This window comes from Hippichthys cyanospilos, chromosome 19 (assembly GCF_059441005.1).
Source record: "Hippichthys cyanospilos isolate Australia breed blue-spotted pipefish chromosome 19, RoL_Hcya_1.0, whole genome shotgun sequence".
Lineage (NCBI taxonomy): Eukaryota > Metazoa > Chordata > Actinopteri > Syngnathiformes > Syngnathidae > Hippichthys > Hippichthys cyanospilos.
In genome coordinates, this window is record NC_142387.1 from 9970495 (window position 1) to 9987596 (window position 17102).

Below are 17102 nucleotides of genomic sequence, written 5' to 3' on the forward strand. Positions count from 1 at the left end.
AGCATTTTTGCCTCGTGACCCCTCAATACAAATCCATGGCCGCTTTTGACCCTTTTAGGACATTCCGGATACGTTGGGTCTTTAAGCTTTTGAGCAGCGCAAAGTGCTTGTCCTTCTACAAGATGTTCAAGTAAACAATCAGAATATGTAATCATTTTTCTATTGATTTAGTACACTTTTGGATTATGCATTTCTGGTGGGGTTTTTTTTTTCTTTCATAACTGCTTAAATAGAGGCTGTCGGTTTTAGTTACAAGCCTCCATTGTTCTAGTATGGCCCAGAAAAAAAGTGTAATTGCACATGCACTCCAGTAGGTGTCAGTGGTGCTCTCATTGTCAAGTGTGCGCATAAGTATAAAAAATATTAGGGTGGCATATTTACATGATTTTGTTTTGTTTTAGAGCAGCACTGTGGAATACTGGTTAACACTACCTAACATGGGTTCGATTCCGGCTATGGCCTTCCTGTGTGGAGTTTGCATTTTCTCCCTGTACCTATGCGGGTTTTTTAATGGAACTCTGGTTTCTTCCCACAGTCCAAAAACATGCACGTTAGGCTTATTTGGCACTGTAGAATGTTCTTAGGTATGGTTGGTAATGTAATGTTTGTTTGTCTTTGTGTGCCTTGCGATTGGCTGGCAAACAGTTCAGGATGTACTGCTGAAAGACAGCTGGGATAGGCTCCAGCACACCTGGGATCTTTGTGAGTATTAGCAGTCAAGATAATGGATGGATATTTTATTTTATTGTTGAGGATACTATGCTATACAGAGATGTACTTAACACTCGTGTTTATTTGCAAGGAATAGAGATAATGTCCCTGGGTCATTTTGACCCGGGGCATAATTAATCACCAAAACTTGACCGAAATGTATAAAATCCAATTCCAATATTTTGGTTTTATTTCAAGTATTATCTTTGTTTTGTGGAGTTTTGGACACTTTTGGATAAATGATTACATCCCTGGGTCATATTGACCCATAGACATTATTGCTGTTCTTGAGAAATAAACATAAATCAGTGGTTAAAACAAAATGCAGCATTTGAATTATACACATTTTGGACAGATTTGGGTGACTAAATACACCCCGGGTCAAAATGACCCAGAGACATTATTACTGTTTTTATGCAATCAAACATAACAAGAGAGTTAAAGTGAATGCAAGTTCTTTTATGCAATCTAAATGTACTGTAAAAGCCCAAATCATTTTTCCAATTCCGAAAATACTGCATTTAATCATGTACTTTGTGAATCACAACGAATAAACAATCTTGCTGCTTATTTGATTTAAATTTGTTAGGATTAATACGAGCCACGATTTTCATGGTCAACGTTAGAGAAGCGGCAGGTCCAGACAGGTAACAGGACCACTATGGGCTGTTTGGCCCAACAATGCACACTTTGAGTTCATTATTTGTTGTGGCTAAAAACTGTTTGCTAATTGAAACAACGTAAAGGCTGAGCATGCGTCAAGTTGGCGTGAGGTCATTTTTGAGCTTTTTGCTGACAGCGTAGCGCCGATACACTGATCTGGACAATGAGGGGTGTGGGTGGAGGCAGGTTGAGTCACTCCTGGCAGAGGGGACACTCACGCAGCGTCGGGTCTGGCAGCAGTCAGCACAAACCGGACCTAATTGAGTCAGTCCCTCCGTCGCCCCCCTTACCCCTTCTGATATTAATCACAAGGACGGATCAATAAGTTCTCAAGTGCTAATAAGCGCTGGCACATTTTGTGATATGTGAGCCCTTCTATCATTTCAACCGGCCGCGGATTTATAGGAAATCCATTGTTAGGTCCAAAGTATGAGGTAATGTAGCACTTAGTAAATGAAGTCAAAGCCAAAAGCCTGCCGGGTGATTTGTATTTCATTTACAAAAGGACACGTCTAATCATTTGGAGCTCCATCTCCCTGAAAAGCTAGCGAGGTGCCCTAATGACGCCGCGCTTCTTTTATAGACGCAGACTGGATTCCTCCCGCAAGGACCACGGGGGAGTCCACGTGAGCGATTAAAGTCATGTTAGGGGAGGCATTATAGGTCAAGTCATAAAATAATTGGATTTACTGATTGCTCTCCTGGTCATCTCTCCGGCTGACATAATTGTTCATTAGCTATTACAGGCTGCCCTCTCGCATCTATATCTCGGCACAAAGACTCGCTTGACAACAATGCAATACATCAGAGTGGATAATAATGATGGTTATATGCGTACGCAAGGCTGTGCGAGGTGTTTCGGGAAAGTTCCAGGCCTGGGATCACAAAAGAGTCGTTTTCAATCCAAGATACAAACTTTAGAAGAGACAAAACTTTGTCCTAATCCCAGCTAGCGTTATGCTAACACAGGCTAACAGAGCGCATCAATACTTTGTGTTGAATGTTGTTTTGATAAAGTAAAATTAGTAAGCAATTTGTATTCATCTGTAATTAGATTTGAATATATTGAAACACTACAAACAACTGTCTTATTTTCAGCTCGCTTCATGCTAACAGCCCAATCAATAGCATCTATGTGGGGTTACAATGCTTTGTATTTTGTGTCACACTTTGTCTTCATAAAATAAAATGTCATTTGTCGGTCTTTGTTATCATTAAATAGCTGTAAAATTGCCTTAAATTCAAATAACCTCATGCTAACAGCATAATAGCTAATAGCATCAATGTGGTGGTGTTGTGCTTTGAATTTGTATTAAATGCCGTCTTTATCATATAAAATCATCAATTTAGTATTTGATAGATTTAAACAGCTATAACTTTGCCTTAAATTGAGATAGCTTCGTGCTAACAGGCTAATGAATAGCATCTATATGGTTAGTGTTATGCTTTAAACTCATTTTAAATATTGACTTTGTCATATAAAATACATATGTAATTTATCATATCTAATTTGTTTTTAAAAGATTTATACAGCTATAACTGCCTTGAAATCAGCTAGCTTCATGCTAATACAGGCTAATGAATAGCATCGATGCGGTGGTGTTATATTTTGCGCTTGTATTAAATGGTCTCTTTGTCATCTAAAATGAATAAGTAATTTGTAATCTCTAATAATTTGCATTTTGATAGATTTAAAGACAGACATCACTTTGCCCTAAAGTCGTCAAGGTTTTACGGTTCCTCGTCAGAATTTATCCAATTCGAGTTCATCTTTGCTGCACCGAAAAGCAGAATCATCATTTTCCATTCCAACCTGCTCTTCTTCTTTTCCTTTTTTTTTTCTTTTTTACTAACTTAAGTCATCAGCTCTTCCACGTCAAGGTGAGCTGTCTTTTGAGAAATACCACAGATCAGGTTAAGAGATCCGCGGGGGGAAGAAAGTTAAATAAAAAGCCCTTTAAAAACGGTAAAGACAAACACGCTCGCTGTTGAAAATAAAAGCACACACTGAAATCCATTCTGATGACAGTTGGAAGAATGCAGGAGGGGACTTGAGCCCCATCTTTGCCATATCTTTTAAGCGTGATTATTTACTTAAAACAACAAGGCAAAGCCCCAAGTCTGGCAGGGTTGGACGTCGAGGCCTTTGATTGAGCCCTGGGCTCGAATTCTTAGCTAATAAATTGTTCCGCGCCTTTGTCTGCGGCATTAGCGCCAGTGGTCTCCGTTTTTCTTGCCCTAATCTCAAGAATGCGGCAGCCTCTTGAGAAACTTGCGGGTTTCCTTCGCTCCCGTGCGTCGCGTCTCGACTTTTGTTTTCTTAGGTCGGCTGCACGGATTGACAGGCCTCACCGTTAGCGGGCTTGCTTTTCACCAATTGCGCCTGAGCACATCAGTGTCAGTCAAGGCCGAGAAGCGCTTAAAAAAAAAAAAAAAAAACGCACAGGCCTCCGCCCCGCTGGATATTGAGCAAACTTTTCATCAGGACCTTTTTGGTGGAAGAGGGCGGGGGGCTTCTGCTTGTGTGTATGATTTCTTTTTTTTTTTTTTCCAATGTGAAGGTGACCTGGGAGGGATCCCTGAGCTCACAGCACAGGTATGAGCAGCTTAGCTTTGTTCTGACGACAGCTGGCCCGGTGAGTCACATTGACTAGCCTCCTTTGCTCAGGTTCCAACTATGCACTGACAACCTGCCTGACAATAAAATAATCATTAGTAGAGATCGAGACACGACATGGGCGTTTTCAGTGAGGTGTTTGGTTTTACAAACGCGAAATATATACAGGGACGTAAATCTTCTGCTAAATTTGGATGTTAGCTTTTCTTACAACGACTTGGGAAATTGGGAAAGACTTGGGAATTGTTCCTGGATCGCTGGAAGTGTAAAATAAAAATGTACAAATTAAACGACCTAAAAAGGTCTCTCTCACTCTCTGCACTCCTGACCAGCACCATCTCAAGGCAAACAAGTGAACTGCGTTCATATTGTCTCCTGCAACAATTAATATGATTAATTTAAAGGGTTTAGGACCTTTTTTTTTTTTTTTATAAATTTACATTCTGACTATGCACTAATGTAATTTGAATATATATATATATATATATATATATATATATATATATATATATATATATATATATATATATATGTATTTGTTACTGTTTTTGATGCATTTTTATAAATGATATTATTAAAGGATTTAGGAGCATTTTGGAGGGCTTGGAACAAATTAGGCTATTTAAATGTAATGAAATGGTCATGTTATGAAATTACTTCCAGTATGAATTAATTTGGTAAGTAGAGGTATCATTGTATAAGACTTTTCACAATCGTTGAAATATTAATATAAAGAAAGCAGTATCAAAGTTTTACGTGACTTAGGTGTGTTTTATTTTGAATTTTTTTAATGGCGCTTCCGGCTCAGCCAATCAGAAGCGAGAAAGGCGGGACTTCAGGCCTGAATTTTAGGTTACGTAGCAACGGCTCCAAACTTTGCGCTGGTAGAATGGCAACGCGGAAGGTTTGACTTTAACTTCTTTCTCTCTTTTGTCAAACAAATGAAAAGCGTCCCTGTTATAAGGAGGGAGTGGAGTAGCGTCGTACACACACATATACGCTCTCATACAGACGGATACGTATTGTTTGTTTAGAAAATAGTCACGCCGTTTTGAGAGTGCAAACTCTTGCTTGTCTTTATAAGATGCATTAAAAAAAACTCTAGAAAACAAGTGAAATGATTTATATTTAAGTATGAAACGATTCACTTTAAAAACATGTAGGAAATACTGATGTCAAGCCATTTGCTTTACATTCTAATGTGTCAAATATACAAGCACGTGACTTCAATTTCAATATTTAGCAATATTTACATAAGACCACAATTACCAGACAGAGCTCCAATTATACAAGTACGGTTTTCCGCAAAAGTTAAGAATATTTTAATGCAGTAATTTCTTTTCAACTACTAATAGTTTAGATGTGACTTACTAAACAGAAAATATAGCACATACTGTACAACAAATAAGTTATCTATTTGCATTGTTAATATTTGATTACTAGTAAACAATACTGCATAAGTTATTAATTTGTAGAAGGGATAGTAAAGTGGCACAATAAGGAGGCACCTCGCTTGATGAATTTCATAAAAGTAGCATTGATAAGAGAGATTTCAAGCCAACAACCTGGCCAAAATACGGCTGCAAATTAATCAATTTATTTACAATTGTGGATTAGCAGTACATAAAATTGGTAAACTAAAAGTGAAACGTTTCCCTGTGACAGGATTCCAAAGCGAGCAGCTCGTTGGTGATCACCTCAGTGGCCCTTCAAGATCACATCACCAGGCGCCTTCTTGAACCCGATTTCTTGCTTTCGGACCCGCTGCTGACATTTAAAAGCAAAGAGTACGCTTTTCACAAAGCAAAAGAGCGAGGAGGCCGAAACCACGTACCTCGTAGCTTCTCGGAAGAGCGAGAGTATGTGCTGGAACCTGCTCCGCCTCCTCTGACGTTAGGTAGGTAGCTATCTAGTGCTGTGATGTTCATCATGCTTTACTTTTTGGTTTCTTTTGTTCAGTCAAAAGTGTATTCAAGCTAAGAGAATTCTCAAATGGAAAAAAAAAACATTGAACAAAGGAAAACTAGCTAGCTAGCTTGAAAGCTCTTAGAGAGGTTTTTTTTGCTACAATCTCAGTTGTGTTTGCATTTTTTTCTTGGCCAGCTCAGAAGATGGGCTTGGTGGCCTTGCCCCCAGAGAAGCTGAGCGAAGATGAGTGGGCTCTAGTGAAGGCCAGATCGGTCCAGCAACGGGAATCCGAGCAGCCTTGCGCCATATGCAGGGAGGCCTTCTGCCTTAACCCTCAGGTAGCCACACCCATGCAGTCTGCACAGCCTCATGGGCTTTCCATGCTCATGTTCTCCTGTGGTATCTATGAATGAGTATGTTTTTTAATAGTAGGGCTTTGGCTTGGTGAGAGACATTGGTGTTGGTGACATTGGTGACACTTGGGTTGGGATGAGATCTCGTACGATGAGATCTCGCGGGATTCAAACGCCACAAGATGAGTCAAATGTGTCTTCTTTGGGTTCGACCATAAAAAAGATGAGGAGAGAGCTCGTGTAAAATGTCATTCATTTATCCAGACATCAAAATACTATAGGAGAAATACAGAATGCACTTATTAATGTAAAATCAACTGTGGCAATATTTGAGTTTGCAATTGAAGAAATGAATGGCCAAATATTTGCATATCAGATGGAAATACTTTGTCAACAAAGCAAAAAAACTAAATACGCCAACCAACGCAGCTAACACAAGCTGCGTGCATTTTGTTAAACTATCTCAACTGCAGCTCAAAAATGAGCCTATAACTGTTTGTTTACATTTGCACACTAGCTTGTTAGTTTTTTGGAGTCTTGTCAGTAAAAGGAAAGCTTTCAAAATGAGAACATTTGTACGTGATATACTGTATTTGTACAAATATATACAGTTTCTTCCACTCCCATCTACTCCATAATATGCTCAGAAAGTACATTAAGTCTTTTAATTTATTAGTGGTTCATTATTACTTGCCCTTATTGCTCTATTTTTTTTTTTTATTGCCTACTTCATTACTTGCTCGATTGTGGAACGTAGTCTGCTCGGGGATTTGAACAGAATAGGAATTTCATTGTGTAGTATGACTATGCATATGAGAATAAAACCCTTGAATCTTGAATTTATAATGAACATTATTTATCGTACAAATTTTGCCAAATTCTTGTCTCTTCTCGTGGACTCAATCTCGTGAGACATATTGTCTCGTGGGATTTGTGTCTTGTTCCATCTCTAGTACTAACAAAGGAGTTAGCCATTTAGATGAGAATTTTCCGTTTTCGTCCTCACACGCAACTGTTCCGTGGTGCCAAAAATCCATAAGTAAAAACCTACTGATTTATTTCGCGTTCATTATGAAAAAAAAGAAAAATCAATCAGACTGTTGCTTGTAGTCTGTGCTTGAATGCTTGGGTAGCTGCTGGAAATTGTACACAGCAGGGGCAGAGGGGAGGAGGAGGAGGGGGGGGGGGGGGGGGGGGGGGCTCTCTGTGTGTTGTGACTGGGCCCACAACAATGAAAAATCAATATCACCCCCTCGCCTTGTCAATTGGCCTGTGTGCCAATTCGCATTGCTTAAAAGGGCATAAAAGAGGTTCTCTCACAGGTAGTCCAGGTTCCAGCCGGCACTCGGGGGCTCCTACTGACTCCCTCTATCCTCTTGGCAAATAACACTTAGCTCCACACTTTCACATCTGCGCCTGAATACACAGGCCTGTAGGCTGGAATTGCACACACACAAATACTGTGCATGTATATTGGATCTAAAAGGTCTTCGGGGAAAACTGCTTGCATGAGCGTACGCACCTTCTAAATAGAGATGTTTGCTATCTCATGATATTTTATACTTTCTACAGTTAAATATATGTATATAAATTACATCTGGCACACTGACGATTTAATTTCTCATTAAATAGGAGTTTTATTGAACCGATTTTACTGCCGGGGAAGGAACTTCTTGTTTACTGAAGCTGCGCCTCTCACCGTCTGCCTGACTCACCCACTTTATTATGTCCTTCAATGCCGGCCGACCACGGATCATCTATCGAATATATTAAGCGCTTATTCTTCAACCGAGTGAGTGAAGGAGCCAAAACAGGTGTTGTATTGACATTAAAACGCAAAACCGTGCCAAGTGAGACATTCGACCTATCAAATCGTTCCCATGGGAAACCAGTATTCATGAGAACAGTTCCTCTTTTGGGTGAATTATTTACTACTGACGTTGAACATGGGCATATGACTTTTAATACCCATGATGCATGCTGTCAGTCATAACATCCGTTTTGTGTTTCCTCTCATTAGGTGTTGCTGTCGTGCTCCCACGTCTTCCACAAAGCGTGTCTGCAGGCCTTCGAGAGGTTCTCGGGCAGAAAGTGCTGCCCCATGTGCCGCAGGGAACCGTACGAAACCCGAGTCATCCACGACGCCGCTCGCCTCTTCCGAAACCAGTGCGCCGCCAGGTGTATGATTCGAGATCCCAAAGAGGCTAATGTGTATAAATTTAAAAAAAAAACCCACATTATTCAAATTCTAGGGACATTTGATACCACTTTTTTCAGACTGATACCACTGCAAGTACTCAAGTTGTCACTGATACCAAGTACCAATACCATTGGTAGTTTTAATGAACATAAAATGTCCCCACAACAATTGATAGATAGTTTTAAAGAAAGAATGACCTAACCCGGTTATTTTCTTCAAGATTAGACAAAATTATTATCATTAGTTATTTATAAACATCTACTTAGAGAATTTTGATTTCCTTGGTGATGCGTTTAGTTCTCGATGGCAAAAGGACCGTAAGGGGGCTGTTCCCCGTATCAGTCACCATTCCAAGTACCGATACCTTGATAGAAGGCTGGATATCAGTTCACAATCAATACCTGGTATCAGTACTCATCCATACCTAATGTATTTCTGCCCTTTAAACTTGTATTAATTGCTAGCGACGCCATTTTTTACGTTCAGAATTCAAGCTTTGTGGCGAGGCTACGTGGCCCGGAAGTGGTACGGGAATATTCGGAGAACCGTCTGCCCGAAAGACAAGCGTCTCCGGCGCAAATTCTTCGAGGCCAAGGTGAGTTTGTTTCCATCGAGACGCCACATCATCGCCATTCTTATGGGCCTTATACATGCTAGTTCTGGTCTGAACCAAGGGAAGGGTATTTTACTTTAATGGGTCAAATAACGACACGTTGCATCACAGGCTTGGTGTCGAAGGTACTCTATGACCCCAAGTACACACACACACACACACACCTTCACCTGCATTCACCTTTTTGAGCGTCTTTGATGCTTTGTGAACTCCTCCATGTTTGTTCGCTAATACCGAGAGAGTTTTTGTGTTTGACTCAAACAGTCTGAACATTCCAGACTCCACACAAAAGCAACCAACGCCTCCCGCACTTGTTTGGGTCTGCTATTCCTTCATCGATTAATGTGTGCGTGCGCGCGTTGTGTGTGTTGTGTGGCTCAAGAGGCGACTGTAGTGTTTGGATACTTGGCCCAGGGAGCCGCGTGTCACATTCTGACCCGTGCTTGTTTGCGTGTTGAGTGATGGCGTGGGCTGCAAGGTGCCGTAGCAACAAGGAAACATTGCCACCTAGTGAACTCCAAACAGGCCTTGGACGAGCAAAACCAAAAAGTCAATCGCTCGCATATTTATTTGTTGTCTCATGGAATTGTTGGAAAAAATCGGAAGCATTATCAACCGGGCTAATTTTGGTCCAACTCCAGATTTCCCATATTGTGAGCGGTCAGTGAACGCCTCACCGGCGTAATGTTGAGCGTGCTCGAAGCAGTTGTTTTTCCCTTTTCCTCGCGACGCAGCTCGAGTTTATTTTGCCATAAATACTCGAGGTTGCGCACCATCCGTGTTCCACCAAGTTTTGATTATGTGGATATGTAATGCAATTAATAAACGAGTCAAATGGATTACCCATTGAATCAGGTGGAGACACCATAACCGCTCCGTTTTAGTAATATTCCTATGTGTGAACAAGGATGGACTCGGAAGTCGGTTCAGTCTGCTCGTTTCTTTTATTTGAAACAATGCTAACAACCTCAGCTGACATGAACTGCTGTTAGCTGCCAACAGCTAACGGATGTCCATCCTCTAGCTTGTCCCGTTACGCTTATAAGAATACGGTCAATATAAAAATGCACGCATAAAAATGTGCGTCAAAACTCGGCTTATGTTGCTCGCCGATCAGTCTTACAAAAAAAATAATATTGTTAGTGTTTATAGGACACTCTGGCCTTAAATTTGGGTTTTCATCTCGAGTAATCAGCAAAGTGTTTTGCTCTTGGAAGTGGCAGTGGAGGCGCAACTGAGGCGCGACTGACAGGTGGATAAGAGCGGCGTTTTTTAATACACGTCCCCGCCGCCGCCCTCCATCTCCGAGCTTGTTAAATCCCGGCGCGGCGCGTCGCGTCAAACACAGACATTTACTGAACCAATTAAGTCAGCCGTGACACATTAGGCCACGCCCACCAAGTCTCCGTGTCCTGTCAGTCACCGATGTGATTCAAGCGTCCTGTGGGTGGTCATGAGATTCTCATATCTTTTGTCACGTTCGAGATGATCTTCAAGAACACGTTACTGACAGGTCTGATCGACTCCCATTTTGAAGACCGGGCGGGTGATTGGTGGCGGGGGGGCTCCTGTTTGCTTAGCTGACTGTAATGCAAACAGGCGTGTTGGTGCTGGGCCGGGACCTGTGCAGGCCTTTTCCTGGCAAATAAAGTAGCTTTCTAGAATGATTACAACAAAATGAATTAACACAAATTTCATTTGGCTCAGTGAGCATTTACATCATAAAGTCTTCCAGAATTTTTTCATAGGGGTAACCAGTGTGGCCTCTTAAAATTTAGGGTTGCCATGCCAAAACTATATCATTTCAATTTCAACGGATGATTATTGCATAATTATCTTACAGAAAATGGCTCAATGGCGTGAGACTGTGACAAGAAAAACGTCAAACACGTGACGTGCTATTGTAAAATAAAACAACAAAATCCTATGTCCCACTTGTTATATGATAAGCAGTAGATTAAGATAGCATGCTAATTTTCAAGAGCTAATCGCTAGCTTAAATGCTAACCTCTAGCCTAAATGTTAAAAGCTAACTCATTGCTAATCGTTAGTTATCCTAAATGCTAATTAGCCTAAGTAAACATATTCCTAGCATCTCTCTGATATACACACAATTTACAAACCATTAATTTATACTGACTATATACATATATCGCAAAACATTTACTCTTATACACATGTCCAGGTTGTTCTCTGGTTAGGACACATTGCTTTAGCAAGATGCTAAACAGGAAGTGATGTACAGTACACAATAACATCCGTTTTGTGTCTTCACAATAAAACGTAAATTTAGAAACATAAAATAAACACATGTCTCATTAGGAGCCAAAATATGTACATTTATTGCAAACATAACAACTACTGAGAAAAAATAGATTTTAATAGGTGCCCCTCCCCCCAAAAAAAAAAAAAGTTAATGTTGGGTGTCCCACCAATATCCCGTGTTCTCTGTCGAAAAGGCAAGCTGCATCAATGGCGCAGCGAGACAAAGTTCACGGCCAGCCCCGACTCTGTTTGCACGGCCCGTCGGAAAAGTCGTTGCGCCTCGTAAAACAGTCTCCGCCCGGGCGCTTAACCGTTGTTGAATTAGTGATAAAAAAGCCAGCTGTAAATACTCGAATCATACACGGAGGACCACGTGTTGTGTAACGTGATTGTGTTATGATACTACGTTTTGTCATTTTCTGAACCGCTCCAAGTTCAAACTCAGCTTATGATGTGAACGTCACATGAGCACATTCAGAATTTAATTTGCTCACTACAGATTTAAAAAAGTGTGTTTTGTTGCCAGACGAGTTAACTATAAAAGCGCTTACCACGGGCACTCCTCGGACGTCGTACGCAGTACACATATTTACTTAAATCTTAAATGATTAAACCTTATACAGTAACTGTCCTGTTATCCCTTCCCATCCCATCCCTTTGGCTGTAGTCTCGCGGAGAGCTGCGGTTAGTCTAATTAGAGTGAAGAGTGTAGCTGACCAAACGTGATAATAATCAGATAATGCATTAGAAATTCCAATTTATTACAAAAGAAATTAACAACGGGCACTCCTACAAGAAACGTGATTGGCTCCCGGCAATACCATTAACCAGTGAGGACAGGAGTTGGGGCAAGAGTAGATTACAACTCCTGCCGTCATTGGTGGTTATCGCACCAGGAGCCAATCACGTGTCTTATAGGAGTGCCCGTCACCCTCATGAAACTCAAACACGCTTGTTGGGTAGATGCGAAGTGATAGCAAGACAGGAGTGCACATCTCATGAAACTCGCACACGCTGCTAGGAGCAAATGGAAAGAGGAGAACAAATCTATTACTTAATTTCTTTTTTTTTAACTTTTTTCTTTTGGCTCACGGAGAGTCTAAAACCAGCTGGTACTAAAAAAGAAGGTATTAAGGTCATCCATTACTTGAAATAAGTCATAAAGTCATCCAATCTGTTAAACAATATTAAATTTATTAATTAATTTAAGTAATAAAGTACTAATCAGTGACTTTAGCACCAGATTACATTTAAAAAAAAAAAAAAAACTAAAAACACGAATGGCTGAGTTTGAATGAGTTAATAGCGGCTCATAATAGGATGATGGATTGCTGTGTTGTCATGGTGATAGTTTTGCCCACAAGCAGCAAGTTGAATGATTAACAATTTGTGTGTATTCAAACAGACAACATGTCAGTTTGAGTGTTTCCATGTCTCCCAGCACCGACTCGTTCCCTGTCGGGCTTTCCATGAATCCCCCTTGTTAGCGGGCCTCAATCGATCCATCGCATGTAATCCGCGTAATTAGTCCACGCGGTAATGCATGGTCTATAAGCATATGCCCCCCCCCCCCCCCCCCCCCCCGTGCCACTAAAATGCTTCTTCTCATCAGCTGCAGGAGCTAAGCGACGACTTTGTGCGACGCTGCCACACCGACGCCGAAGCTTTTCTCAGCGATATCGATCGCTCGCTGTCATCGAGCCGCCGAGTGTTCCAGCAGCTGGAGAGAAAAAAAACAGTCGCCGAGCCTCGGGAGGACGACTGGGAGCGCATACAGACTCAGGTCAGGGGGTTGGAAAAAAAAAAAAAAAATCATCCTTTTATTGCCTTTGCCGTGGTGATTTCACGCTTGCGCGGGCACGACGGGAGAACGCAGAGGTGATCATTAATTTATTCAAATAATCAATACATTTTTTTACAAAAACCACATGCTGGTTTTACAATGCGCGATGGGCCTGTCAGCTTCCCACTTAGTGCGGAAGGAGAAATGTCAGTGGCCAGAACTAAACAAGGATTAGGCTACAGTGCAATGGTTTGACTCCGCCCACCAAAGGTTTGACCCCGCCCACTTCAAGTGGTCAAAATAGTCATTTGAACGTACGTTTTGGGTGAATAGTCGGAAGGTAGTCCCTGAAAATGTTGGAGTCCGTTAGTTCTGATTGGGGTGGAAATGATGTCCTCCACTTAGAAATGACTGGATGGGTGCAGTACCACCTATCACCAACAGACAGCGCACTTTCCTGCTTGTCAACGGTTCTTAATTTTGATTCGACGGCACATCTTTAAGGATATCAAGGAAATGGTTGAGCAAAAACAAAACAAAAAAATGGAATGTAGGTGGGGTCAAATGTTTGGCTCCACCCTCATGTTGCCACGCCTTGAACTGTCCTCTCTAGCTAGGGCTAGCTCTGATTAGGGCCTGGACACTAATTACTGTTTTTTATTTTTTTAAGGGTAGCGCCCCCTGTTGACTCCCCCCAACACCAAGTTACACTTGTATGACAGTTACAATTGTTAAAACCTTAGCTAAAAATTCCATTAGGTTAAGATTCTTTGTCAATAGAAGAATGAATTGATATTTTTGTGGGTGACCAGGTTATCCGACGGGGGGTCGGCGACTGCCCCATCTGCCTGACGGCGCTGCGTGACCCGGGCGCGACCCCGAGGTCCTCTGGCTTTAAGCTCCATCAACAAGGGAGACGCTGCGTGCTCCTGTCCTGCTCCCACCTCTTCCACCAGGTCTGCCTGGATGCCTTCGAGGCCTTCCTTGCCGACCGCAGACCCGCGTGCCCCCTCTGCAGGTCCACTTACCACAAGAAGCTCATTTGAAGTAAGTCGAGACATCTTTCGGGTTTAAAAAATAAGGAAGGAAGGAAATCTTCCCCATTATAATGAACATGAAAATGTGGTATTGGTGTTTTAGTATCGGGGCATGGCTTATTGGAGATAACTGTCAAATATAATGAGTGGAGGACATCCCAGCTTTTCCAATAATGTGTCATGTGTTTATCTTGGATGCAATTAACTTTGCCGTCTGACTGGGACAAAATGGACACAACAGTGGACAAAAAAATATATATATCTGTGAGGCTGTATTTTTGTAATTTAGTTCTTTTTAAATACCAAATTATTCCTGCTTTCAGAGCACACATGACAATCGCGGGTCTGTCATTCAACTTTTATTTGCAAACACACTAACATACAAAATAAACATACATACACAGCCGACTGAGAAATTGTTTTTAAAAAATACATTCACAAAACATGTAACCTCCCGGGGGGGTTAAAAAAAATTCAAACGCATAGACTTTCACCATAAATGCCCACGCAGCACTGCCATGAATAGAAAACCCAAGTAGGACTGTGATGTTTTATTTGAGGTGCCAATACCAGCACCGACTTCCCTGACAGGTGTCACATAGTCCACTTTGCAGAATTTTTTTTGTCTTTTAGAGCTGTGCTGCCCCCCCCAACACACACATTTTTCAAACTACACAACTACTTGACAATCAAAAGTATTTCTCTCTACACCGCTAAAACCAAATCTTTGGTCCTGCTCTGCTGCTTTTCACATCCGATTAGAGCTGCATATTCAACAAAGTAGTCCCTGCCCAATCAAAAAAAAAAAAAAAAAAAAAAAAAAAATATATATATATATATATATATATATGAAAACACACGTTTAAACAACTTCCTTTCTTGACATCATGAGTCGCTATAACAACACATCCGCAGTATATGACAGCGTTATCGGTCGCCAGCTTTTACAGGTCTCCCAGCTGGCAACCGTTTCTATGACAACATTGACGGCGCAAAGAAAAGAAAGTGCGCGTCGCTGGCTTCAGACTAACCTGGCTAGGATCACAGTGGAACTGTCTAGAGCGCGACCCCAAAAATAAAAATAAAATCAAAAAAAGACGCGACACCACCTTGAACGTTAAACCCGCGACAGGTTCCTCGTTGAAGGCATTTACGGTGCTTCCGCGGACCGACGCGGCGGCCTGAGTCCAATATGCGCATTGTTTTCATTCATATTTGCGCATTTGATTGTTTGCATGGGGGCTATATGTACATAGAGCTTGGTGTGCGCTCGCTCGCCATGTTTACTTCCAAATAATGCAAAAAGCTATGATGCATATGTACAAGCGAATGCAGATTGAACAAAAAAAACAGTGCCCTTTGTTGGGGGGGGGGGATTGCCAAAAAGAACCTAAAAAGTTCTATCTAATGACATCTTCAGGCTCAGTGACAGCAAAACACTAAAATCCAGTACAACCTTTTTTCTCCCTACACTGGAATTCTTTTTTTTTTGTCCCACAAAAGTGATAATCCACTTGGAATTTTAAGTAGTAAAAATGTGATATTTTGTCTATAATTAATTCAATAGCTCAATTATATTTCATGTGTGGTTCCGCTTTCTGTTGACTCAAAGTTTGGGTAATTGGGGGACCAATTACGGCTCACCTCGTGGTCATGTGACAATCAAGACGGGCTGTGATTGGTCACTACTGAGCCTTCAGAATATGAAGTTATTATCAGCAAGTTTCCACTTGCTGAATATAACTTTCTATTTGTGTTAGAATGTATTGAACATGAAAAATAATCATCAAATGAATTATTAAGTTTAAAGTTTTATTATTAAGTTATAAGTTTTGACTGGATTATCCATTTAATATCTGGTCTTTTTTTTCACATTTGTCTATTTCCTGTGAGATGTTTTTGTGTGTGTAGCATAATCTAAACGTTTTGCTAGCTACAGAACTCTGCTTGCCCACATGTGAGGGCATCGCAGTAATTTAATGGCTTCTTACTCACAGGTGTATTTTTGCTTTAGTCAAGATTGTTCTCAACTTATTTTACATCTCCCATTAAGACTAAACTCACTTGTTTTATATACTTGCATTATTCCCATGGAAACAGCCTTCATTGTGAATTTGCAGTGCAGTTTTTGTAGTTGGAATATATATATATATATATATATATATATATATATGAACAAAACGACAAGCCCACTCAAACAGTCCGACATCTAGAATAACAATAAGCCCAAAAACTGAACAGTAAAGCTTGACGTGGCCCGGCGCTTTCTTGTTAACCCATTCACTGCCATTGACGACCATCGCCCTCAAGAATCCATTTTAATCGGGCTGGCAGTCAATGAGTTAAGAGTCCCAAAATCTCGGAGCCACATCACTTTTTGCGGTACCAATTCATGGGGCTAGCATTATTAGCCCGGTTTGGGGGGTTCGCCGAGGTCAAACCATTATTTTATTTGACTTATTTTTTCTACCATCCTTTACTTGGCTGCGTCCCAACTCCCATCGGAGTCGCGCGGGGACGGAATGTCACGAAGCGGAATGGCCCCTCGGCTTCCATTTGCCGCATCTGCCAGATGCCGCTCGGGTTCATTAAGTGGGCCGCCAATCCCTTTCAGCTTTCAGCAGCCGTGCGGCCGCCGAGGAAAGCTTCCCCCTGTCACTCTTCTCACAGAGTCTTCTGATGCCCGTTGGCCGAGAGCTTCCCAGTTTCCGGGTCCGTAGGGCTGTGTGACAGTTGCAATTTATCCAGACCTGGCCGGCGTGAGATAAGGCGGAGACAATTCATTAAGAAAAGCATTTGCCTCTGACCGACGTCTTCCAATCCGGTCTCCGCCAGAGCATCGAGCGGCCACAAAGCCTTTAACCCTTACTTACTTTTCAGTTTTGACAGTCTTCAAAACGACCCTAGAAGTTATTCTTTCCCCAATTAAATTTGTTTTGACTCCTCCAAACT

At 41.4% G+C, this 17102-nt stretch overlaps 2 protein-coding genes across 2 annotated transcripts in view; one reads left to right on the forward strand and one right to left on the reverse strand.

The window, feature by feature from the left end:
* Positions 1 to 1934: 1934 nt before the first annotated feature.
* The window catches only part of rnf32 (ring finger protein 32), a 43969-nt gene continuing 28801 nt past the window's right edge, over positions 1935 to 17102 (forward strand). The window contains exons 1-7 of the mRNA XM_088402470.1: positions 1935 to 2000; positions 5657 to 5888; positions 6095 to 6237; positions 8273 to 8430; positions 8939 to 9047; positions 12943 to 13113; positions 13926 to 14160. Of these exons, the coding sequence (XP_088258596.1) occupies positions 1935 to 2000; positions 5657 to 5888; positions 6095 to 6237; positions 8273 to 8430; positions 8939 to 9047; positions 12943 to 13113; positions 13926 to 14159 (1113 nt within the window). The 3' untranslated portion in view covers position 14160. The remainder of the gene's footprint in view (positions 2001 to 5656; positions 5889 to 6094; positions 6238 to 8272; positions 8431 to 8938; positions 9048 to 12942; positions 13114 to 13925; positions 14161 to 17102) is intronic.
* lmbr1 (limb development membrane protein 1) overlaps positions 14495 to 17102 on the reverse strand; it is a 34697-nt gene continuing 32089 nt past the window's right edge. Inside the window, exon 17 of the mRNA XM_088401934.1 lies at positions 14495 to 16900. Coding sequence (XP_088258060.1) covers positions 16815 to 16900 — 86 coding nt within the window. The 3' untranslated portion in view covers positions 14495 to 16814. The remainder of the gene's footprint in view (positions 16901 to 17102) is intronic.